At 43.9% G+C, this 25,553-nt stretch overlaps 1 protein-coding gene across 2 annotated transcripts in view; it reads right to left on the bottom strand.

Moving 5' to 3' along the window:
- LOC127572500 (WD repeat-containing protein 70) overlaps positions 1 to 25,553 on the bottom strand; it is a 131,408-nt gene that overhangs the window by 95,471 nt on the left and 10,384 nt on the right. For both annotated transcript variants that reach the window (XM_052019853.1, XM_052019854.1), the window contains exons 3-7: positions 13,876 to 13,959; positions 11,966 to 12,062; positions 11,239 to 11,440; positions 6,089 to 6,148; positions 3,890 to 4,023 (exon numbers count right to left, since the gene is read on the bottom strand). In XM_052019853.1, the coding sequence (XP_051875813.1) occupies positions 3,890 to 4,023; positions 6,089 to 6,148; positions 11,239 to 11,440; positions 11,966 to 12,062; positions 13,876 to 13,959 (577 nt within the window). The remainder of the gene's footprint in view (positions 1 to 3,889; positions 4,024 to 6,088; positions 6,149 to 11,238; positions 11,441 to 11,965; positions 12,063 to 13,875; positions 13,960 to 25,553) is intronic.

Genomic DNA, 25,553 nt, shown 5'->3' with positions numbered 1-25,553 from the left:
CACACAATATTCCAAATGAGGCCTCACTAGTGCCCCGTAGAGCCTCATCAACACTTCCTTACTTTTATACACTATACCTCTCAAAATGAATGCCAACATAGCATTCGCTTTCTTTACCACCGATCCGACCTGGTGGTTAACCTTTAAGGTATCCTGCACGAGTACCCCCAAGTCCCTTTCTACTTCCGTGCTTTGGATTTTCTCTCCTCCTAAATAATAATCTGCCCGTTTATTTCTGCTTCCAAAGTGTACAACTGCACATTTCTCTACATTGAATCTCATCTGCCATTTCCTTGCCCATTCTCCTAAACTGTCTAGGTCCCTCTGCAACCTTCCTATCTCTTCAATACTGCCTACTCCTCCCCCTATCTTGGTGTCATCCGCAAACTTAGCCACGAAACCATTTATTCCATCATCCAAATCGTTAATGTACAAGGTAAAAAGGAGCGGTCCCAACACCGACCCCTGCGGCACACCACTAGTAACCGGTAACCAACCAGAACGGGATCATTTTATTTCCACTCTTTGCTTCCTGTCAACCAGTCAATGCTCCACCCATTCTGTTATCCTACCCGTAATTCCATGACCTCTCATCTTATTAATCAGTCTCTTGTGAGGCACCTTATCAAAGGCCTTTTTAAAGTCTAAATACACAACATCTACCACCTCTCCCTTATCCACCTTACCTGTGATTTCTTCAAAAAACTCCAATAGGTTGGTCAGGCAGGATCTTCCCTTCACAAAACCATGTTGGCTAGGACCTATCTTGCCTTGCGCCTCTAGGTATTCCGTAACCCCGTCTTTGAGGATAGATTCCAATAACTTTCCCACCACTGACGTCAGACTAATAGGTCTGTAATTTCCTTTATGCTGCCTCCCACCTTTCTTATACAACGGAACTACATTTGCGACCCTCCAGTCCTCCGGAACCACGCCAGAATCTATCGATTTCTGGAAAATTATCGCCAATGCCTCCGCTATCTCTAAAGCCACCTCCTTCAGAACCCGGGGATGCACCTCATCCGGTCCGGGAGACTTATCAGTCTTTAGCCCATTTAGTTTTCCTAGCACCTTCTCCCTAGTAATCTTAACTGAACTCAATTCCATTTTGTGAGACTCCTGACTAACCGGCACATTGCTGATGTCCTCCACGGTGAAGACCGATGCAAAATATTCATTCAATTCCTCTGCCATCTCTCTATCGTCCATTATAATAGCTCCTGCACCGTTATCAATTGGTCCTATATCAACCCGTGTCTCTCTTTTACACCTTATGTATTTAAAAAAACTCTTGATGTCCTTTCGAATGTTATCCGCCAACTTCCTTTCATAATTCATCTTTTCTTTCCTAATGACCTTCTTAGTTTCTCTCTGCAGGTTTTTAAAAGCTTCCCAGTCTTCTGTTTTCCCACTAATTTTTGCTTCTTTGTACGCTGCCCCTTTTGCTTTTATTTTAGCCTTCACCTCTCTCATTATCCACATTTGTGCCTTTTTTCCATTCAAAACCTTTTTTCTTTCAAAATATATCTATCCTGCAATTTCCTTATTTCCTGTAGAAATTCCTTCCATTTCTCCTCTGCCGTCCCTCCAGCCAGCTTACTCTTCCAATCAATTAGGGCCAACTCCTCTCTCAAACCATTGTAATTTCCTTTGTTCCACTGAAATATCGATACACCAGTTATCAGTTTCTCCTTCTCAAACTTGAAACTGAACTCAATCATATTGTGATCACTGGTTCCCAGTGGTTCCTTTACCTTTAGTTCCCTAATCACCTCTGGTTCATTACACAGCACCCAATCCAAAACAGCCGATCCCCTGGTGGGCTCTTCAACAAGCTGCTCTAGAAAAACGTCCCTTAGACATTCCACAAACTCCCTCTCCTGAATACTACCGCCATTCTGGATTTCCCAGTCCACCTTCATGTTAAAATCCCCCATAATTATCTTCACATTGTCACTCTGGCATGCTTTTTCTATCTCAAACTGCAACTTATCGTCCACTTGCTGACTGCTATTAGGGGGCCTATATATGACTGCTACTATTGTCCTTTTACCCTTGCTATTTCTTAGCTCCACCCACAAGGATTCCACCTCCTCTGACCCAATATCCTTCCTTTCCACTGATTTTATATCACTACTTACCATCATGGCCACACCTCCCCTTCTGCCTACCCGCCTATCCTTCCTATACACTGTGTACCCCTGGACATTCAGTTCCCAATCACATCCATCATAAAGCCATGACTCGGTGATTGCCACAATGTCGTATTTATTAACCTGTAGTTGTGCCACTAGGTCATCTACTTTATTCCTAATGCTTCGTGCATTTAAATATAGTACATTTAGTTCAGTATCTGCTATTAATTTTGTTGTACTTCTATTGTTCAGCAGATTATCCTGGCTTTCCACCTGTCTATCCTTCTTACCATCTTCACTACATACTACCTTAGACATGTTGCTATATACCTCATCCCCTATCCTAACATTCTGTATCCTAACATCCTGACCTGTTGTACTTCTATTATTCAGCAAATTATCCTGACTTCTCACCTGCCTGTCCTTCTTGCCATCCTCATTGGACTTGTTTCTATAAACTTCCTCCTTTACCTTAGCATCTTGTAACCTAACATCCTGGTTTCCATCCCCCTGCTAGATCAGTTTAAACCCTCCCCTACAACTAAATTAAATATTCCCGCCAAGATATTGGAACCTTTGGAGTTTAGGTGCAACCCATCCTTAGCGAATAGGTCATGCCTCCCCCAAAAAAGGTCCCAATTATCCAAAAATCTGAAGCCCTGCCCCCTGCACCAGTCACTCAGCCACGCATTCATCTGCCAGAGCTTTCTATTTTTCCTATCATTGACACGTGGCACAGGTAGTAATCCTGAGATTACTACCCTTGAGGTCCTACTTCTCAACCTTCTCCCCAATGCCTTGTATTCCTCCTTCAGGACCTCTTCTCTTTTTCTACCTATGTCATTGGTACCTACATGTACCAAGACTTCTGGCTGCTCACCCTCTCCCCTCAGAATATTCTGGACCCGGTCCGTGATATCCCGTACCCTGGCACCAGGGAGGCGACACACCATCCGAGACTCATTGTCGCTATTGCAGAATCTGCTATCCGTACCCCTCACTATAGAATCCCCAATAACCACTGCATTTCGCTTCCTCCGCTGGACCACAGTACCAGGCACGGTGCCAAGGTCCCAGTTGCTGAGGTCTTCCTCTATCAGGTCATCCTCTCCAACCGAATCTAAAATGAGATATCAGTTTTTGAGGGGGACCGCCACAGAGGTGCTGTCTACAAACTCTTTATAACTCCTGTCTATTTCCTGCTCGCTCTCCCTAACCAACCGAAGGTCATTGAGCTGCAGCTCCAGACTCTCTATCCGTTCCTTGAGGAGCCGCATCTCGGTGCACTTTGCGCAGATGTAGTTATCGGGGAGTCTGGTAGTCTCCCAGGGTCCCCACATCTGACACTCCAAACATAAGACCAACCCTAGATGCATCTTGCTGAATACCACTGAGTTCAACAAATAAACTAATAACTTACCCCCTCTCTATTACTCTTGCCTCTTTCCCGCTCTCACCGAAGCCCGTTGAGCCAAAGCCTAACCCACTCTGCTCCCTCTCACTCTGCTGCCCGCTCCGACGCTGCCCGCTAGATATGTTGGTCTGCTATTTAAATCGCCCGCGCGCTTCCGAGTGACGTCAGGCGCCTGCGCAGTCACTCGCCGCTATCCCGAACGCTAGAAAGAAGAAAAAAAATCGCTCCTCGTTAATTTCCGGCACTCTCCGCTCTCTGGGGATCTTTGAGGGAAAATTACAGTGCACTTTGGTAGAGAGGTGAAGTTGGGGTCACAGGGAAGCAGGCAGCATCGACTCACCATTCGCAGGGTTGTAGTGACCTGAAAGCCTGCAGCGAAGCGTCCATTCCTGCAAAGTCCCAGAGCTTCACCTCGTAATCATAGCCTCCTGTAACCAGTCGTGCACCCGATGGGTCCAGCCCCAGTGCAGACACCTGAAGTCACAAACACACCAGGCAGAGTCAGAGTCATAGAGCCATTCATCACAGAAACAGACCCTTCAGACCATCAGGTACCTGTTGACACTAATCCCATTTTGCTGCACTTGATCTGTAGGTTTCCATGATGATACTTAAATGTTGCAGGAGTGCCTCACTGTATAATATATTCCAGATTCCAACCAACTGAATGAAAAAGTCCTTCCTCAGATCCCAATTCCTCACTTTTTCTGGAGCCACAGATGGTGGAGGAACTCAGCAGGTCTGTGGAGGCAAAGGGATGGTCGACATTTTGGGTCAAGACTGAGAGTGTCGAGGGAAGATAGCTAGTGTATAGAAGTGAGAGGAGGGGTAGGACAGGGATAAGCCTCTCACCGCTCTCTTCTAGATGACCATTGTGGCACATTCTAGATGACCATTGTGGCACATTCTTCCCTATGGACTTCAATTTTAAGCCCAACTTCAATCTTCAATTCTGCACACCCCCATACCATATTGACCCAAAACATCAACTGTCCATTTCCCTCCACAGATGCTGCCTGACCCACTGAGTTCCTCCAGCATTTTGTTTTTGCTCCAGATTCTAGCATCTGCAATCTCTTGTGTCTCCATAGTCCAGTCTAGGCTGGATTCAAAGGGTATGGTGTTTCCATCCCTGATTGATCTTAAGAGGAGTGCAATTTTAGTAGTGCTGATGTGCAGAATATGGTCAGCTGGAAAATTTGGTGCAGAAAGAGAAGTGCATACTGCTTTGTCTCCAAAATTATAGTGTTCACATATGCTTTTTTTCCAACAAGTCTGTAAATTTTTCTCTTGTGTATAGTTTTGTTTTTATTGAAGAAGCTCAGAACCAACTTAAAAACAGATAAGACAAATTAACATAAATTATTTGGTTAACATTGAAATAAATATCAACAATTAAAAAGAAACCAATTAATTAAGTTCAGCAAGATTTGACTGCAGTGGTGCAGAAGGCAATGTGCTGCAGTTCTGACAGAGGGTGGTGAATCTGTGGAATTCATTGGGTGAGATTGATAATTCTTGATTGGTGAGGGGGTTGAGTGTTATGGAGAGAAGGCAGGAGAATAGGATTGAAAAAAAAATCAACCCATTCTCCTGCTGTGATTGAATGGTGGAGCAGACTCAATGGGCCAAATAGCTGATTCTGCTCCAATATCTTATGATAGAGGCTTCTGGACATGACTGAAAACCTCAATAACCACAAAGACTCAGAGTAATACAGCATGGAAACTGTCCTTCAGCTCAACTTGTCCATGCCGACCATGGTGCCTACCAAGCAAGTCCTATTTGCCAAGTTTGGCCCACATCCCTCGTAACCTTTCCTATCCATGTACTTAACCAGATTTAAAAGACATTTGGATAAGCTTGTTCCATACACCCATGACCCTCGTGTGTAGTTGTTGTCCCTCGTGTTCCTTTTAAATCTTTCACCTCTCAGCTTAAACCTATATCCTGTATATCCTTTAGACTCCCCAACCCTGGGAAAAAGACAGTGACCTTCCACCTTATCTATGCACCTCATGATTTCATAGACATCTATAAAGTGTCTCCTTTGATCCTCAGCCTCATTTGCACAAGGGAAAAGAGTCTCAGCCTATCCAGTCTCTCCTTATAACTCAAGCCCTCCAGTCCTGGTAAGATGCTTGTGAATCTTTTCTGCACCCTCTCTAGCTTAATCACATCCATCCTTCAGTAGGGTGATCAGAACTGCACATAACACTATGTGGTCCCACCAACGACTTGTACAACTGTATGTAACATGACATCCCAACTCTTGTACTTAATGCCCCAACTGATGGAGGTAAGCATGCCAAACGCCTTCTTTACCCCCCTGTCTGTGTCACCACTTTCAGAGAACAATGTCCAGAGGATATGGGATTGGGCAGAAAAGTAGATTTGGGCTCAAAAGTAGAAAAAGTAGACTCAGCTATTAACTTCCTGAATAGCAACAGGTGTCTGTAGCTGTAACACTTCAACCTGCTGTTCCTAATACTCTCTGTTCCCAGGTTGGGATAATGTGCTGGCCAAACCCGTCTCTCACCGTTTTCTTGCCATGGATCAGTGTGATTTCATGCGAGTCTGGAATCCGCTTCGCTGGGTCCTGGAAGACAAGTGAGAAATCAATTATTCTTTGAGTTCTACAGGCAAACTTCCCTTTTTATTTATTTATTTTACAGTATCTGAGCCATATTCCTAATTGGTGAGCCACATTCTTCGACCACTGCATTCCTTCCAGGAAAGGTGCTCCCATAAGGGAGAAGTTCCAGGTTTAAGACCCAGTGTCAATGACGCAAAGGTTATGTTTCCAAATTAGGAGAATGAGTGACGTGGTGGGGTACCTAAAGTAGAAGTGTTCTCATGTGCCTATTGCTCTTATTGTCCTTGGTGGTAGTGGTCATGGGTTGTGATGGGCTGTTGGAGTAGCTGAGATGAGTAACTACAATGCATTTTGTATTTTTGCACACTGTAGCCACTGTCAGCGAGTGGTACAGGACAGTAATCCATCACACTCATCGAAAACAGACCCTTTGGCCCAACTCATCCATGCCAACTAAGTTACCTACCTAAGCTAGTCCTATTCTATTCTGCCTTCAAGTTCGATCTTCCAAAGTGCATCACTTGGTTCCGTTGTTTAAAAAGGGAAATAGGGATAATCTGGTAACCATAGACTGATGAGTCTCATTTCAGATGGAGAGGATTCTTAGGGATAGGATTTGGCCATGGCTTAACTAGGGACAGTCAGCATGGCTTTGTGCAGGGCAAGTTACATCATGAGGTGATAAAGGCAATTGATGAGTATAGAGCTGTTGATGTTGTCTACATAGATTTTAGTAAAGTGTTTGACAAGGTCCCACAGGGTAGGCTCATCCAGAAGACTGAGATGCATGGGATCCATGGTGACTTGGCTGTTTGGAATCAGAATTAGCTTGCCCATAGAAGATAGAGGATATTGGTTGAAGGGACTTATTCTGGCTAAATGTCCATGACTAGTAGTGTTCCACAGGGATCCACACTGGGACCTCTGCTGTTTGTGATAAAAAATGAATGACTTGGATGAAAACATGGATGGTGGGTTCGTATATTCGCAGATGATACAAAGAGTGGTGGCATTGTGGATAATGCAAAAGATTGCCAAAGGATACAGCGGGATATAGATCAGTTGCAGATATTGGTGGAGAAATGGCAGATGCAGTTTAATCCAGCCAAGTGTGGGATGTTGCACTTTGGGAGATCAAATGTAAAGGGACATTACAGAGTTGATGGTAAGGCCTTCATCAGTGGTTAAGTACACAGGGATCTTGGGTTCAAGGTCCATAACTCCCTGAAAGTGACTGCACAAGTTGACCAGGTAGTAAAGAAGGTATATGACATGGTTACCTCTAATAACAGAAGCATTCAGTTCAAGAGTCAGGAAGTTATGTTGCAGCTTTATAAAACACTGGTTAGGCCGCATCTGGAGTATGACATTCAATTCGAGTCACCCCATTATAGGAAGGATGTGGAGGCTTTGAAGAGGGTGCAGAGAGGTTAACCAGGATGTTACCTGGATTGGAGGGCATGTGCCGCAAGGAGATGTTGGACAAACTTGGGTTGTTTTCTCTGGAGTGGTGGAGGCTGAGGGGCAACCTGATAGAACTGTATAAAATTATGAGAGGCATGGATAGAGTAGATAGCCAGTATCTTTTTATCAGGATCAAAATGTTTAATGTCAGAGAGCATGCACTTAAGCTGAGAGGAGGCAAGTTCTAAAATGATGTGTGAGGCAAGTTTTTTTTTTGCACAGAGAGTGGTGGGTGCCTGGAATGCACTCTCAGGGTGGTAGTAGAGGCAGATAGGATGGAAGTGTTTAAGAGGCTCTTACATAGGCAGATGAATGTGCAGAGAATGGAGGGATATGTACTTGTGCAGGTAGAAGGGACTAGTTTAGGAGGCGTTTCATTACTAGTTTAATTAGTTTGGCACAACATCATTGGCCGAAAGGCCTATTCCAGTCCTGTACTGTTCTATGTTCTAAAGATCACAGAACAGAACAGCACAGCATAGGAACAGGCCCTTTGGCCTATGATGTTGTGTCGAACACAACCCCAAATTAAACCAAATCTCTTCTGCCTCCACATGATCCATATTCCTCCATTCCCTCCATATTCATGTCTCAATCTAAAAGCCTCTTAAATGCCATGATCATACCTACTTCCACCACAACCACTGGCAGACCATTCCAGACACCCACAACTCTGTATATAAAAAAAAGTAAACTTGACCCACACACCTCCTTTAAAATTTCCCCGCCTCACCTGAAATGCATGTCCTCCAGTACAACCCAGATACCAACTGTGTAGTGTATCTACGCCCTCATAATTTTATAAATTGCTATCAGGTCTCCCCTCACTCTCTGACGCTCCAGAAAAAAAGCGAAATTTGTCCAACCTCTCCTTATAGCTCGTACCCTCGAATCCAGGCAGCATCCTTGAAAAGCTCTTTTGCACCTTTTCCAAATCCTTCAACATCCTTCCTCAAATAGTGCGACCAGAATTGCACACAATACTGTGTGTTGCACACAAGAAGTGTGGCCTAACCGAAGTTTTATATACTTTCTGGATAGAATTCCACATATACCAGTAAACCAACATCCACAGTCTCATTCCTCCATCTTTTCGAACGCACCTGCACTTTTTCCCCTGAAATGCCAATCCAGTTCTCTTTGGCAAGCCCTCATTGACAAGCCACCACGTCTACAATCTTGACAACACTCATGCATCTCTTGACCCTCGTGTTAAAATCAATGCCCCTCAGCCTTGAACTACCCTATACAGAGAACAGGTTCCCTCCATTTATCCTGAATAAACCAGTCATAATTTTATAGACTTCTAACAAATCCCCTCTCAGGTTTCTTTGCTCCAAGGAGAACAAGTGAAAAAGTGTGCTGATTGCTAAGTTTGCAGACAACACAAAAATTGGTGGAGTTTTGGATAGTGAAGATGGCTATTGAAGGATTCAGCAGAGTACAGATTAGTTACAGATATGGGTGGAGAAATGGCAGGTGGAGTAAAAAAAACTGGCCCTGCACATCTCTTTTAAACTTATCCTCTTTCACCTTCAATGCATGTCCTCCAGTATTTGGGGAAAATGATTCTGACCGTCTCCCCTATCTGTGCCTCTCACAATTTTACCTCTTAGCCACTGAAGCTCCAGAGAAAAAACCCTAGTTTGTCCAACCTCTCCTCATAGCTCATTAGAGGGTATGAGCTATGAGGAGAGGTTGGACAAACTAGGGTTTTTTCTCTGGAGCTTCAGTGGCTAAGAGGTAAAATTGTGAGAGGCAGCATGCTGGAAAACCTCTTCTGCTCTCTTTCCAAAGCCTCCACATCCTTCCAGTAATGCAGCGATCAAAACTGCACAGAATACTCCAAGTGCGGCCGAACCAAAGCTTTATTTAAAGCTGCAACACGACTTTCTTACTTGTACTTAATTTACCGACCAATGAAGGCAAGCGTGTCATACGCCTTCTTACCACCTTATCTACTTGCGTGGCCATTTTTATGGAGCTATGGACTTGTGTCCCAAGATCTCCCTATACCTCAACACTGTTAAGGGTCCTGCCATAAAGTGTATACCTTCCCCTTACATTTGACCTCACACTTGCACCTGGATTAAACTCCATCTACCATTTCTCCACCATTATCTGTAACTGATCGATATCTGTTTTCTTTGACAATCCTCTTCACTGTCCACAACTCCACTAATCTTTGTATCATCTGGAAACTTAATAACCCACCCACGTACATTTTCATCCAAGTCATTTATACGCATCACAAACAACTGTGAAACCAGCACTGATCCTTGAGGAACACCACTGGTCACAGACCTCCAACCAGAATAACACCCTTTCACCACTACCCTCTGTCTTCTATGGGCAAGCCAATTCTGAATCCAAACAACCAAGTCATCATGGATCCCACACATCTTTTTCTTCTGGTTCAACATACGATGAGAAAACTTGTTGAATGCCTTAATAAGATCCATGTAGACAACATCCACTGCTCTACCTTCATCAATCACCTTCTCAAATAACTCAAACAAGTTTGTAAGATATGACCTTCCCCACACAAAGCCATGATGACTGTCCCTAATCAGGCCAGGCTTTCCAAATACATGCAAGTCCTATCTCTGAGAATCCTCTTCAATAGCTTTCCTATCAATGATGTGAGGCTCACCGACCTATGATTTCCTAGATTATCCCAATTTCCCTTCTTAAACAAAGGAACAACATTGGCTGCTCTCCTGTCCTCCAGGACCTCACTTGCTGCTAATGAAGATACAAAGATCTTCCATTCAACAAAACTTCCCTTCTTTTGTATTATATGCCCCTGTTCATTAACCACTGGGTCCCACGTGCTTTACCAGCCATTCTCTCCACATGATCTGTCACCTCTTAAGGTTTATCGACCTGAATCTGCACATTTATTAGACCTGTGTCTCTTTTAGATCTTTCTGCCTAAATACATCACTTCATAATTATCTGCATTAAACTTCACCAGCTCCTTGTCTGTCCATTGTGCTATCAGTACAAATGAACTTGGAGTATGAGACAAACAGTAGCACCCCTTCATCCCACCAAGACTCCTCTGCCATTTAATTAGATCATGGGTGATCTAATTACTATGTCCACATTCTCGTCTTCCCAAGGTAACTTTTCATCCCCATTCTTATCATCTGTCTACTTCTGCCTCAAGAAATGTTAAGAGACTCTGCTTCCATTGCCCTTTGAGAAAGAGCATTCCAAAGACTCAGAACTCTTCAAGAAATAAAATTTCACCTCATCATCAAATTAAGCGTGCCCTCTCACTTTATTTTCTTATCCTCACTCTTTGCCACACTTCCATGCTTTCTGTCATCTAGAAATATTATCTAGAAATATTAAAAATCTAGAAATAATACCATGTGCAGCGATATCTAGGTCATTGGTGCAAATTAAGGAACAAGAGCAGTGATCCCAGCACCGATGTCTGGCAATCAGTTTATCACCCATTAGTTTCATAAATGGCTAGTTATCACTATTCCCTGCTTCCTGCCTTAAAGCTGATTGCCTACCCATACTTGGCATTTGACCTTTAATTCCACAGGCTGCTTGGTATCCCGAATAATTGCCCACCTTGGTTCTGTTCATGAAATAGAAATTATCACACTTACATCATCGTCCTCCTCATCATCATCCTCTTCCTCTTCATCCGTGTCTCCCTGCAGTTTGTCACATGGAGCTGGACGGAGGTCCGCAGCATTCACCAGCTCCTTGATTGCTGATCGAGATAACGAGGAAGGTACTGGGGGACCAATCACATCACTGCTTGAACTGTCACTGTCTTCACCTCCACTTCCATCTCCAACAGGTGACCTGTCAGAGACAAGCAACAGTCGGTAATTGGTAGTTGGTTTATTATTGTCACATGTGCTGAGATATACTGAAAAGCTTTGTTTTGCATGCTATCCACACAGGTAGTTCAGAACAGTTGAGCTGAAGGGCCTGTTTCCATGTTGTACAACTCTATGACTCTAATTCCAAATACATCAAAGTAATACAAAAGGAAAAACAATAACAAAATGTGGAATATAGTGTTGAAGTTACAGAGAAAGTGCATTGCAGGTCGACAAATAAGGTACAAGGGTCATGACAAAGTAAACTGTTCATCTTTCAGTGTGTAAGAGCTCTGTTCAAGAGTCTTACAACAGCAAGACACACACACCTCATAGTTGTGCAAGCATACATATCCATTGATACACATATCCAAACTGCCCAGTGCCCTAGATGCTCCCCAAGCACAATATCCATGCCAGAGTGTGTCTGTAGCAAGTGGTAGGGAGGGTCTCTTGCATTCTTATTATCTCAGTGAGTGAGGAGGGATTAGTAATTACCTCTTACCTGGCAATGGCCTGAGGATGGTCTTTCCTGGTTGGGGAGCCTGATCTCCCAGCACAGGCTGTTGACTCAAGAGATTCTGCTGCAGTCTGCTCCTTCTCTGATGATAGAACAGAAAACACAGAACAGTACAGCACAGGAACAGGCCCTTTGACTCACAATGCTGTACCAAACTAATTAAATGCCTATCTAAACTAATCCCTTCTGCCTACACAATGTTCATATCCCTCCATTCTCTGCACATTCATGTACCTATCTAAGAGCCTTCTAAATGCCTCTTATCATATTAGCTTCCACTACCACCCCGGCAGTGCATTCCAGGCACCCATCATTCTCTGTGTAAAAAAACTTGCCCCTCACATCTCTTTTGAAGTTATCCTCTCTCTCCTTAAATGAGAGTATTAGACATTTCAACCCTGGGAAAATAATACCCAATGTCTACTTTATCTATGCCTCTCATAATCTTATAAACTTTGATCAAGTCTCCCCTCAGCTTCCACTGCTCCAGGGAAAACAACCCAAGTTCGTCGAACCTCACCTCATAGAACATGCCCTCTAATCCAGGCAGCATGCTGGTAAACCTCTTCTGCACCCTCTCCAAAGCCTCCACGTCCTTCCTCTGATGGGGTGACCAGAACTGAAGGCAATACTCCAGATGCAGCCTAACCAGAGTTTTATAAAACTCAACATAACTTCCCGACTCCTGAACTCAATGTCTCGACTAATAAAGGCAAGCATGCCATACACCTTCTTTACCACCCAATCAACCTATCCAGCCACTTTCAGGGAGTGATGGACCTGGATCCCAAGATCCCTCAGTACATCAATACTCTTAAGGGTCTTGCCATTAACAGTGTACTGACCCTTACATTTGATCTCCCAAAGTGCAACAGCTCATATTTGGCTGGATTAAACTTCCTCTGCCATCTATCTGCCCATATCTGCAACTGATCTATAACCCGCCATATCCCTTGGCAATTTTCTACACATTCCAAAACACCACCAACCTTTGTATCGTCTGCGAACTTACTAACCCATACGTCTACATTTTCATCCAGGTCATATGACAATGGAAAATATCATGTTCAGATAAGGCAACAAATAACTTGATATACGAAACTAGGAGCAGAGAGCTTTATTTTGTGTATTCATTTTCAGGAGGGACATGAAAAGCAGGGACAGCATTTATTGCCCATTATTAATGCCTTTGAGAAGGTGGTTGTGAGCCAACTTCTAGCACTACTGCAGTCCTATTGAAGGTTCACCTGACAAAGCTGGGGGTTCCAGAATTTAGACCCAACAATGAAGAACTGGCAATATACTATACTTCCAAGTCAGGATTGTGTACGACTTAGAGGGGAACAAAAAAAAACGGGAAAGGAAAGGAAAAACTGAGCCGAAATGAAGGCAGCAAAAATATCCAATACTCATACAAACAGAGTGAGTTCTCTTAAGTTGGAGAATTTGATATTGAATCTTGCAAGCTGCATGTGTCCAGATGGGTGTTTCCCAAATCTGCGTTGGGCCTTGTTGGGACAGTGCAGAAGGCCACAGACAGAAAGGTACTGGCCAGAGGAGGGCAGAGTATAGGACAGAGGAGGGCACATTGCCGTGATCAAATGGAGTAAACAAGATTTGAAGTGCAAAGTCGCTGCATCACCTGGAATGACTGTTTGGGTCCCTTAGTGATCAGAAGGGAAGGACAGGCATTGAACTGTGTGGATTGCTTGTGTGGGCCAATGCCATAAAGCAGAAGTGGGAGGAGGGGACAAGAAGAGCAGACCAGGGAGTCACAAAGGGAGGGCAGAGGAACTGTCTGGCAGTGGAATCTTTTTCTCGTATACACTTTGGCTCATTTGTGAATACCTTCCTGCTGCCCCAGCCTGACCCCAGGATTCCAGCCACAATCTTACCCAACACTTTCCTGCTCCTCTCAATGGCAGTCCGACGTGTCTGTTCAAATATGGCCTCCAGGTCAAAGGTCCGAGCTTTCTTTCCTGGGAACAATACAATTGCTTTAAAAATGTGAAATCAGAAAATTTACAAAGAGATACAACACAACTTGTCAGGGCAATGGCTCAAACAAATGGCAACTGCGATGAAAACCAACCAAGGAACAATGGGTCACCCTCTGCCATCTTATCGCAGCATTAGTGCCATTATCTCACCAGAGTGACTCAGTGACTTCATTTCAAAAATTTGGGTCAGCGAACTGCAAGGAAACATCAAATGTAATTTTGTCAGCAATGCCTCACTATCAGTTAAAAAAGACCATCTTCCTGTTAAGAAGCACATTACAATTCTACATCATTACAAAAAAAATAAGATCATTAGAGTTCTCTCGGTTTCATGCAACCATAATCCTGAATTAACCCAAAACCAAAACAAATTGAACACAGAACAGTACAGTACAGCACAGAAACAGGCCCTTTGGTCCTCAGTGTTACGTCAAACTAATTAAACGTCCAACTAAACTAATCCCTTCTGCATACACAATATCCATGTCCCCCCATTCTCTGCATATTCATGTGCCAACCTAAGAGCCTCTTAAATACCTCCATTGTATCTGTCTCCACCACCACCCCTGGCAGCGCATTGCAAGCACCCACCACTCTCTGTGTAAATAAAAACGTACCCCGCACATCTCCTTTGAACTTACCCTCTCTCACCTTAAATGCATGCCCTCTAATATTAGACATTCTGACCCTGAGAAAGATACTGGCTGTCTATCTACACCTCTCATAATTTTATAAACCTCTATTGGGTCTTCCCTCAGCTTCTGCTGCTCTAGAGAAAGCAACCCAAGTTTGTCCAACCTCTCCTTATAGCTCATGCCCTCTAATCCAGGCAGCATCCTTGTAAACCTTTACTCAACCCTCTCCAAAGCCTCCATGCCCTTCCCATAATGGGGCAACCAGAACTGAATGCAATACTCCAGATGTGGCCAAACTAGAGTTTTATAAAGCTGCAACATAACTTCCTGACTCAAACTCAATGCCTCAACTAATAAAGGCAAGCATGCCATGTGCCTTCCTTACCACTATATCAACCTGTGCAGCTAATTTCAGGGAACTATAGACTTGGATCCCAAGATCCCACTGTTAAGGGTTTTGTCATTAACTGTGCACTGTCTCTTTACATTTGACCTCCCAAAAGTGCAACACCTCACACTTGCCCGAATTAAATTCCATCTGCCATTTCTCTGCCCATATCTGCAACGAATCTACATCCCGCTGTATCCTTTGGCAATCTTCAACACTATCCACAAAGCTACGAATCTTTTTATCATCTGGGGACTTAATAACCCACCAATCTATGTTTTCATCCAAGACATTTTTAATATATGTCACAAACAGATGTCCCAGTACAGATCCCTGCGGAACACCACCAGTCATGGACTTCCAGCAGAGCAAGCCCCATCAACTATTGCCCTCTGTCTTCTGTGGGCAAGCCAATTCTGAGTCTAAATGGCCAAGTCAAAGTGGATCCCATGTATCTGAATCTTCTGGATGAGCCTACCATGAATGACTTGTCAAGAGCCTTACTAAAATCCATTTAGAAACATCCACAGCTCTACGCTCATTGATCAACTTTGTCACCTCCTCAAAAAACTCAGTCAAGTTAGTAAGACACGACTTGCCCCGCACAAAGCCATGCTGACTGTCCTTAATTAGGCCATGGTTTTCCAAATGCTCATTAATCCTATCCCAAAGAATCTTTTCCAATAGCTTCCCTACTACTGACATTAGACTCAGCAGTCTATAGCTTCCATGATTATCCCTATTTCTCTTCTTGAACAATGGAACAACATTATTGGATGGGATAGAGTTTGTCAAATGTGTTCAGGCAAGTTTCCAAAATCAAAACAGAGGTGCCAATTAGAGAGACCGCGATACTGGATCTCCTCGTAGGGAATGAGACAGGGCAGGCGACAGAAGTGTGTGTAGAGGTACACTTTGGATCTAGTGTTCATAATTCCATGAGCTTCAAGATAATTATGGAGAAGGATAGGACTGGTCCTCGGGTTGAGATTCTAAATTGGAGCCATCAGAAGGGATTTGGCTGGCATTGAATGCAATAGGCTGTTTTCCAGAAAAGAGATGCTTGGTAAGTGGGAGATTTCAAAAATGAAATATTGAAAGTACAAAACTCTTTGTTCCTGTTGGAAAAAAAAGGCAAAGCTAAGAGGTTTAGGAAACATTGAGGCCTGCTAAAGAGAAAGAACATAGAGCATAGAACACTACAGCACAGTACAGGCCCTTCGGCCCACAACGTTGTACCGACATTTTATCTTACTCTCAGATCTATCGAACCCTTCCCTCCCACATAGTCCCCTATTTTTCTATCATTCATGTGTCTATCTAAGAGTCTTGTAAATGTCCGTAATGTATCTGCCCCCACAACCTCTGCAGGCAGTGCGTTCCAACCACCCACCACTCTCTATGTAAAAGAACTTACCCCTGACATCCCCCTTATATCTTCCTCAAATCACTTTAAAATTATGTCCCGTTAGCCATTGTTGCACAAGGAAAAAGTCTCTAACTGTCCACTTGATCTATGCCTCTTATCATCTTGTACATCTCTATCAAGTCACCTCTCATACTCCTTCTCTCCAAAGAGAAAAGCCCTCGCTTGTTCCCCCCAACCTCAGAAGACATGCTCTCCAATCCAAGCAAAATCCTGGCAAACCTCCTCTGCACCCTCTCTAAAGCTTTCACATCCTTCTTATAATGAGGCGAGCAGAACTGAACACAATACTCCAAGTGTGGTCTAACCAGAGTTCTATAGAGCTGCAACATCACCTCGAGGCTCTTGAACTTAATACCACGACTAATGAAGGCTAACACTCCATACGCCTTCCTAACAACCCTATTGACCTGCGTGATAACCTTCAGGGATCTATGGACGTGGACCCCAAGATCCCTCTGTTCCTCAACACAGAGTCTTGCCATTAAGCTTGTATTCTGCCTTCAAATTTCATCTCCTGAAGTGTATCACTTCACACTTATCAGGGTTGAACTCCATCTGCCACTTCTCAGCCCAGTTCTGCATTCTATCAATATCCTGCTGTAATCTACAGCAACCTTCCACACTATCCACAACACCACCAATCTTTGTATCATCAGCAAACTTACTCACCTACCCTTCCAAATCCTCATCCAAGTCATTTATAAAAATCAATAAGAGCAGAGGTGCCAGAACAGATCCCTGCGGAATACCACTGGTTACTGACCTCCAGGCAGAATACACTCCATCTACCACCACCCTCTGTCTTCTATAGGTGAGCCAATTCTGAATCCACACAGCCAAGTTTCCCTGGATCCCATGCCTCCTAACTTTCTAAAAAAGCCTTCCATGAGGAACCTTAAAAACGCATTAATAAAATCCATGTACACCACATCCATTGCTCTAGCTTCATCAATTTGCTTTGTCATGACTTGCCCCTCACAAAGCCATGCTGACTTTCCTTAATCAGCTTATGCTTCTCCAAATGCCCTTAAACCCTGTCCACAATCTTCTCCAGTAATTTGCCCACCACTGAAGTAAGACTCACTGGTCCGTAATTCCCAGGGTTATCCCTACTTCCTTTCTTAAACGAAGGAACAACATTTGCCACTCTTCAATCATCTGGCACTACTCCTGCGGCCAGTGAGGATGCCAAGATCTTCACCAAAGGTGCAGTAATCTCTTCCCTAGCTTCCCGTAATAACCTTCGATATATCCTGTCCGGCCCCGGTGACTTATCTATCCTAGCATATCAGCCTGTCGTACACCATCCTCACAAACATCAAGGTCTCTCTCTCTGGTGAACACTGAAGCAAAGTATTCATTAAAGACATCCCCTACCTCTTCTGACTCCAAACACATTTCCTCTTTTATCCTTGATCGGTCCTATACTCACTCTAGTCATCCTCCTATTCTTCACATACTTGCAGAACAACTTGGGGTTTTCCTCCATCCTACTCGCCTAGGACCTTTCATGCCTCCTTCTAGTTCTCCTAAGTCCATTCTTAAGCTCCCTCCTGGCTACCTTGTAACTCTCCAGAGCCCTGTCTTATCTATGCTTTCTAAACCTCAGGTAAGCTTCTTTCTTCCTCTTGTCAAGATATTCTACATCTCGTGTCAACCACAGTTCCTTCACTCTACCATCCTTACCTTGTCTCAGTGGGACAAACCTATCCAGAACCCCATGCAAGTATTCCTTAAACAACCTCCACATTTCCGCTGTGCAACACCCCAAGAACATCTGTTCCTAATTTACTCTCCCAAGTTCCTGCCTAATAGCATCATAATTCCCCCTCCCCCAGATAAATACATTCCTATACCATCTACTCCTATCCCTCTCCAAGGCTATGGTGAAAGTCAAGGAGTTATGGTCGCTATCTCCAAAATGCTCTCCCACCGAGAGATCCGAAACCTGATAAGGCTCATTGTGTAGTACCAGGTCCAGTATGGCCGCTCCTCTGATCAGCCTGTCCACATACTGTGTCAGGAATCCTTCCTGGACACACCTAATAAACTCCGTCCCATCTATCCCCTTTACACTAAGGAAGTGCCAATTACCATTAGGGAAGTTGAAATCAACCATGACAACAACCCTGTTAATTTTGCACCTCTCCAAAATCTGCCTCCCGATCTGCTCCTCAGCGTCTCTGCTGCTATTGGGGGGTCTGTAGAACACTCCGAATAGAGTGAACGCTCCCTTCCTGTTTCTGACTTCTACCCACCCTGACTCAGTTGATGATCCCTCCAGGACGTCCTCCCTTTCTACAGCTGTGACACTGTCCCTGATCAGCAAAGCCACTCCCCCACCTCTTTTACCTCCACCCCTATCCCTTTTGAAACATGTAATCCCTGGAATATCCAGCAGCCATTCCAGGCCTTGTGACAGCCAAGTCTCTAATGGCCACCACGTCAGAGTTCTATGTACTTACCCATGCTCTAAGTTCATCACCCTTGTTCCTGATACTTCTCGCATTAAAGTAGACACACTTCAACCCATCCAACTGACTGCAATTTTACCCTTTCAACTGCCTATCCTTCTTCACAGGATTTCTACACTCTGCATCTACTTGTCCACTAAATGCACCAACCTCTAACCAATCACTCTGGTTCCCACCCACCTGCCAAACTAGTTGAAACCCTCCCCAACAGTTCCAGCAAACCTGCCCGCAAGAATATTGGTCCCCCTCCAGTTCAGGTGCAACCCGTCCCTTTTGTACAGGTCGTACCATCCACAGAAGAAATCCCAATGATCAACAAATCTGAAATCCTGCCTTCTGCACCAATTTCTCAGCCACGCATTCATTTACCAAATTATCCTATTCTTACCCTCACTGGCACACGGCACAGGCAGCAATCCAGAGATTACTACCTTTGAGGTCCTGCTTTTCAGTTTCCTACCTAGCTCCCTATATTCCATCTTCAGGACCTCATCTCTTTTTCTACCTATGTGATTGGTGCCAATATGTACCATGACCTCTGGCTGTTCACCTTGCCCCTTCAGAACATTGTGGACGAAGCAGGTTGCTCATATCAGGTACAGGGGCCTAGGATCAAATGAGATGCTTGAGGAGAAAAAGTAATGCAAGAGAACACTTAAGAGAGAAATCAGGAAGACTAAAAGGGGACATGAGGTTGCTCTGGCAGACAAGGTGAAAGAGAATCCTGAGGGTTTCCATAGCTATATTAAGAGCAAGAGGGTAGCAAGGGTACATGGACTTGAGCAAGGCCTTTGACAAAGTCACGCTTGGCAGGCTGCTCCAGAAGGTTAAGTTGCTTGGCATTCAGGATGAAGTAGTCATTTGGATTCAACATTGGCTTAGTGGGAGAAGCCAGAGAGTGGTAGTAGATGGTTGTCTCTCTGACTGGAGGCCTGTGATGAGTAAGGATCGGTGCAAGGTCCGTTGTTGCTTATCATCTATATTAGTGATTTAGAGGATAATGTGATAACCTGCATCAGCAAGTTTGCAAATGTCACAAAGATTGGGGTCAAAGTGGACAGCGAGGAAGGCTATCAAAGCTTGCAAAGTGATCTTGACCAGCTAGGAAAATGGGCTGAAAAATGGCAGGTGGAATTTAATGCAGACAAATGTGAGGTATTGCACTTTGAGAGGACAAACCAGGGTAAGAACTACACAATGAATGGTAGGGCTCTGAGGTGTGCGGTCAAACAAAGGGACCTGGGAATACAGAACCATAATTCCTTTAAAGTCACATCACTGGTAGAAAGGGTCATAAAAAAAGCTTTTGCCACCTTGGCCCTCATAAATCAGGGCACTGAGTACAGGAGTCAGGATGTTATGTTGAAGTTGTATAAGATGTTGATGAGGCTGAAATTAGAGATTTGTGTGCAGTTCTGGTCACCTACCTACAAGAAAGATATCAACAAGCTTGAAAGAGCGCAGACAAAATTTACAAGAATGTTGTCGGGTCTTGAGGACCTGAGTTATAGGGAAAGGTTGAATAGGTTAAGACTTTATTACCTGGAGTTTAGGAGAATGAGAGGAGATCGTATAGAGGTATACAAAATTATGACGGGTACAGAAGGGTGAACGCATGCAGGCTTTTTCCCCTTAAATTGGGTGAGACAAGAACTAGAGATCATAAGTTTAGGGTGAAAGGTGAAATATTTAAGGGGAATCTGAGGGGAAAGTGGTGCGAGCGTGGAACGATCTGCCAGCTGAAGTGTTAGTTGCAGATTCAACTGTAACATTTAAGAGAAGTTTGGATAGGTACATGGATGGGAGGGGTTTGGAGGGATATAGTCCGGGTGCAGATAGATGGGACTCGGCAGATCAGGTCGGCATGGACTAGATGGACTGAAGGGCCTGTTTCTGTGTTGTACCACTCTATGACTCTATTAGATACTCAGCAGTCCTCTGAGACATTGCCTGTGGCTGGAGAGGACACAAAAAACTTGGTCAAGGCCCCAGCAATCTCATCTCTTTCCTCTCACAATAACCTGGGTTATGTCCCAGCAGGTCCTGGGGATTTATCCACCTTAATGTTCTTCAGGAGACCCAACACTGCTTCTTTATCTCAAAATGCCCTGGAATATTAGCATGGTCCACACTGATCTCACTATCCACATTCTTCTTCTTGGTAAATACCGATGCCAAGTGCTCATTTATGACCTGGCCCACATTCTCTGCCTCCTGACCTTGAGTGGTCCTAGCCTCTCCCCAGTTATCCTTTTGCACTTGACATTTGTATTAAATGCCATGGGATTCTCTTTAATCCTACTTGCCAACCCCTCTTGGCTCTCCTAATTCCCTCCTTGAATTCTTTTCCAGCTTCTTTGCAACCCTCAAGGTCTCTGTTTGAGTTTAGCTTCCTAAACCTTACATACGTTTCACAACATTCTGAAGGGGGAGAGTGAACAGCCAAAGGTCATGGTACATATTGGTATCAACAACATAGGTAGGAAGAGAGATGAGGTCCTGAAGAGGGAATTAGGTAGGAAGCTGAAAAACAGGACCACAAGGGTAGTAATCTCTGGATTGCTGCCAGTGCCACGCGCCATTGAGGGTAAGAATAGGTTGATTTGGCAGATGAATGCATGGCTGAGGAGTTAGTGCAGGGGGCAAGGTTTCAGATTTGTTGATCATTGGGATCTCTTCTGCGGAAGGTACGACCTGTACAAAAGGGACGGGTTACACCTGAACTGGTGGGGGGGGGGGGGGGGGGGGGGGGGGGGGGCGGGGGGGGGGGGGAAGGAACGGGGGACCAATATTTGCTCAAACTGTGGAGGAGGGTTTAAACTGTTAGTTCAGCAGGGGGATGGGAACCAGAGTGACAAGTCAGAGGTTGGTGCATTTAGTGTACAAGTAGATGCAGTGTGTGGAAAAACTATGAAGAATAGGCAGTTGAAAGGGCAGTTGGATGGGCTGTAGTCTCTACTTTAACGCGAGAAGTATCAGGAACATGGGTGATTAACTTAGAGCATGGGTAAGTACGTGGAACTATGACGCGGTGGCCTTGACAGAGACTTGGCTGTCACAAGGGCAGGAATGGCTGCTGGATATTCCGGAGTTTAGATGTTTCAAAAGGGACAGGGAGGTGGGGGCAGCTTTGCTGATCAGGGACAGTGTCACAGCTGTAGAAAGGGAGGACATCCTGGAGGCATCGTCAACTGAGTCAGTGTGGGTGGAAGCAAGAAACAGGAAGGGAGCGATCACTCTATTGGGAGTATTCTACAGACCTCCCAATAGCAGCAGAAACATTGAGGAGCAGATCGGGAGGCATACTTTAGAGAGGTGCAAAAATAACAGGGTTGTTGTCATGGGTGATTACAACTTCCCTAATATTGATTGGCACCTCCTGAGTGTAAAGCAGATAGATGGGGCAGAGTTTGTTAGGTGTGTTCAGGAAGGATTCCTGACACAGTATGTGGACAAGCTGAGCAGAGGATAGGCCATTCTGGACCTGGTACTAGGCAATGAGCTGATCAGGTTTCAGATCTCTCGGTGGGAGAACATTTTGGAGATAGTGACAACTCCTTGACCTTCACCATAGCCTTGGAGAGGGATAGGAGCAGACGACATAGGAAAGTATTTAACTGGGGGAGGGGGAATTATGATGCTATTCGGCAGGAACTTGGGAGCGTAAATTGGGAACCGATGTTCTTGGGGAAGCGCACAGTGGAAATGTGGAGCTTGTTTAGGGAGCACTTGCATGGGACTCTGGATAGGTTTGTCCCATTGACGCAGAGCAAGGATGGTAGAGTGAAGGAAGCATGGTTAACAAGAGACGTAGAATATCTTGTCAAGAGGATGAAAGAACTTATCTGAGGATTAGGAAGCATGGATCTGACAGGGCTCTGGAGAGTTAGAAGGCAGCCAGGAGGGAGCTTAAGAATTGACCTTGAGAAGGCCTTGGCAAGGAGGATTAAGGAAAACTCCATGGCGTTCTACATGTATATAAAGAATAAGAGGATGACCAGAGTGAGGGTGGGACCGATCAGGGATAAAAGAGGAAACATGTGCCTGCAGTCGCAAGAGGTAGGGGAGGTACTTAAGGAATACTTTACTTCAGAATTCACCAGTGAGAGAGACCTTGATGTTTGTGAGGATGACCTAAAACAGGCTGATACGCTAGGTCATGTCAATGTGAAGAAAGGGGATGTCCTGGAAATTTTGAAAAACATTAGGATAGGTCACCGGGCTGGATGGGATACATACAAGGTTATTACGGGAAGCGACAGAAGAGATTGCTGTGCCTTTGGCGATGATCTGTGTGTCCCCACTGGCGACAGGAGTAGTGCCAGATGATTGGAGGGTGGCAAATGTTGTTCCTTTAAGAAAGGGAGCAGGCTAGATCACACTTTTTTCGATATTTGCAGATTAGAAATTTTTTAAAAACGACTATACCCTCTTTTCCAACACCTTACAAAATTGAAACTACGGAAAAAATTTTAGGTCTTAATCCTTATCAGAAGGGCTTGATAGCAATAATTTAGGATTTAATTTTGAAAATAAGTCTAGAATCATCAAAGTTAAGAATGAATGGGAAAGTGAACTCCAGACATCTATACCTATAGAGACTTGGAAGAAAATTCTTCATTTAGTCAATACATCTTCAATGTGTGCCAGACACTCGTTGATACAGTTTAAGGTAGTCCACAGGACCCATATGCCCAAAGATAAGTTAGCTCATTTTTATAACCATATAAATCCTATATGTGATAGATGTAAATCGAATGTGGCTTCTTTGACACATATGTTTTGGCTCTGTCCTCTTCTGGAAAAATATTGTAAAGACATTTTTAACATTATTTCAAACGTATTGAAGATTGATTTACAACCTCACCCTATTACTGCAATTTTTGGATTACCAAGGATAGAGTCTGGCCATTTATCTCCTTCCGCTAACCGTATGATTGCTTTTGTTACATTTTGCTTAAATGGAAGGATCCAATACCCCCTACTACTTTTCAATGGTTTTCTCAAACTATATCATGTTTAAACTTGGAAAAAATTAGGAGTGGTACTGTTGATCCTTCGCTTAAATTTGAAGATATTTGGAGTCCATTTATTCAATATTTTCACATGATGTAGATCCCCTTTCAATAACTTTCCAACTTGAAGGAACGGATTTGACGACATAATATTGCCCTGTTTCTACTGAGAAATTTTAGCCCAGTTTTTTTTTCTCTTTTTTTTGTTGTTTGTTTTTTTTAATAAGTTTTTTTTGTTTAGTTTATATTGTTTATAATTTTTTTTATTGATTTGGGTTTTTTTAAATTTATATAATAAATCTTTTTCTTTCCTTTCTTTTATATTATATTCATTTACTAAGAGATTGTTGGATCTACAGTTTTTTTATATTTTATTGTTCTTTATGATTATATATGCTATGATTGTTATCCTGATCTCTTTGTATTACATGTATAAATATTGATGCTATATATCAATCTGTATTAATTTGAAAACTAATAAAAAGATTGAAAAAGAAAGAAAGGGAGCAGGGATAACCCTGGGAATTACAGACCAGTGAGTCTTACTTCAGTGGTGGGTAAATTACTGTAAAGATTCATAGAGACAGGATTTATGGGCATTTGGAGAAGCATAGGCTGATTAGGAACAATCAGGATGGCTTTGTGGGGGGCAGGTCATGCCTAACGAGCCTGATTGAATTCTTTGAGGATGTGACAAAGCAAATTGATGAAGCTAGAGCAGTGGATGTGGTGTACATGGATTTTAGTAAGGCGCTTGATGAGGTTCCTCATGGAAGGCTCATTCAGAAAGTCAGGAGGCATGGGATCCAGGGAAACTTGGCTGTGTGGATTCAGAATTGGTTCGCTCATAGAAGACAGAGGGTGGTGGTAGATGGAGCATATTCTGCCTGGAGGTCGGTGACCAGTGGTGTTCTGCATGGATCTGTTCTGGGACCCATGCCCTCTGTGATTTTTATAAATGACTTGGATGAGGATGTGGAAGGGTAGGTTAGTAAGTGTGCTGATGACACGAAGGTTGATAAGACAATAGTCACATGTACATTGAAACACACAGTGAAATGCATCTTTTGCGTAGAGTGCTCTGGGGGCAGCCCACAAGTGTCGCCATGCTTCCGGCGTGTTTATATAGCATGCTCACAACCTCCTAACCCGTATGTCTTAGGAATGTGGGAGGAAACTGGAGCACCAGGTGGAAATCCACGCAGACACAGGGAGAACATACAAACTACTTACAGACAGTGGCCGGAATTGAACCTGTGTCGCTGACGCTGTAATAGCATTACACTAACCTCTACACTACCGTGCCTAAATGCTACACTACCGTACCGTGGTGGTGTTGTGCATACTGTAGATTACAACAGGACATTGATAGGATGCAGAGCTGGGCTGAGAAGAGGCAGATGGAGTTCAACCCAGAAAAGTATGAAGTGATACACTTTGGAAGATCGAATTTGAAGGCAGAAAACAATGTTAATGGTACAACTCTTAGCAGTGTGGAGGAACAGAGGGATGTTGGGATCCACGTCCATAGATCCCTCAAGGTTGCCACGCAGGTTGATAGGGTAGTTAAGAAGGGGTATGGCGTGTTGGCCTTCATTACTGGGGTATTTGAGTTCAAGAGCCACGAGGTAA

This window comes from Pristis pectinata, chromosome 7, assembly GCF_009764475.1.
Source record: "Pristis pectinata isolate sPriPec2 chromosome 7, sPriPec2.1.pri, whole genome shotgun sequence".
NCBI lineage: Eukaryota > Metazoa > Chordata > Chondrichthyes > Rhinopristiformes > Pristidae > Pristis > Pristis pectinata.
Note: the sequence above shows the minus strand (reverse complement) of the source record. Positions and strands in the feature narration are given on the sequence as shown.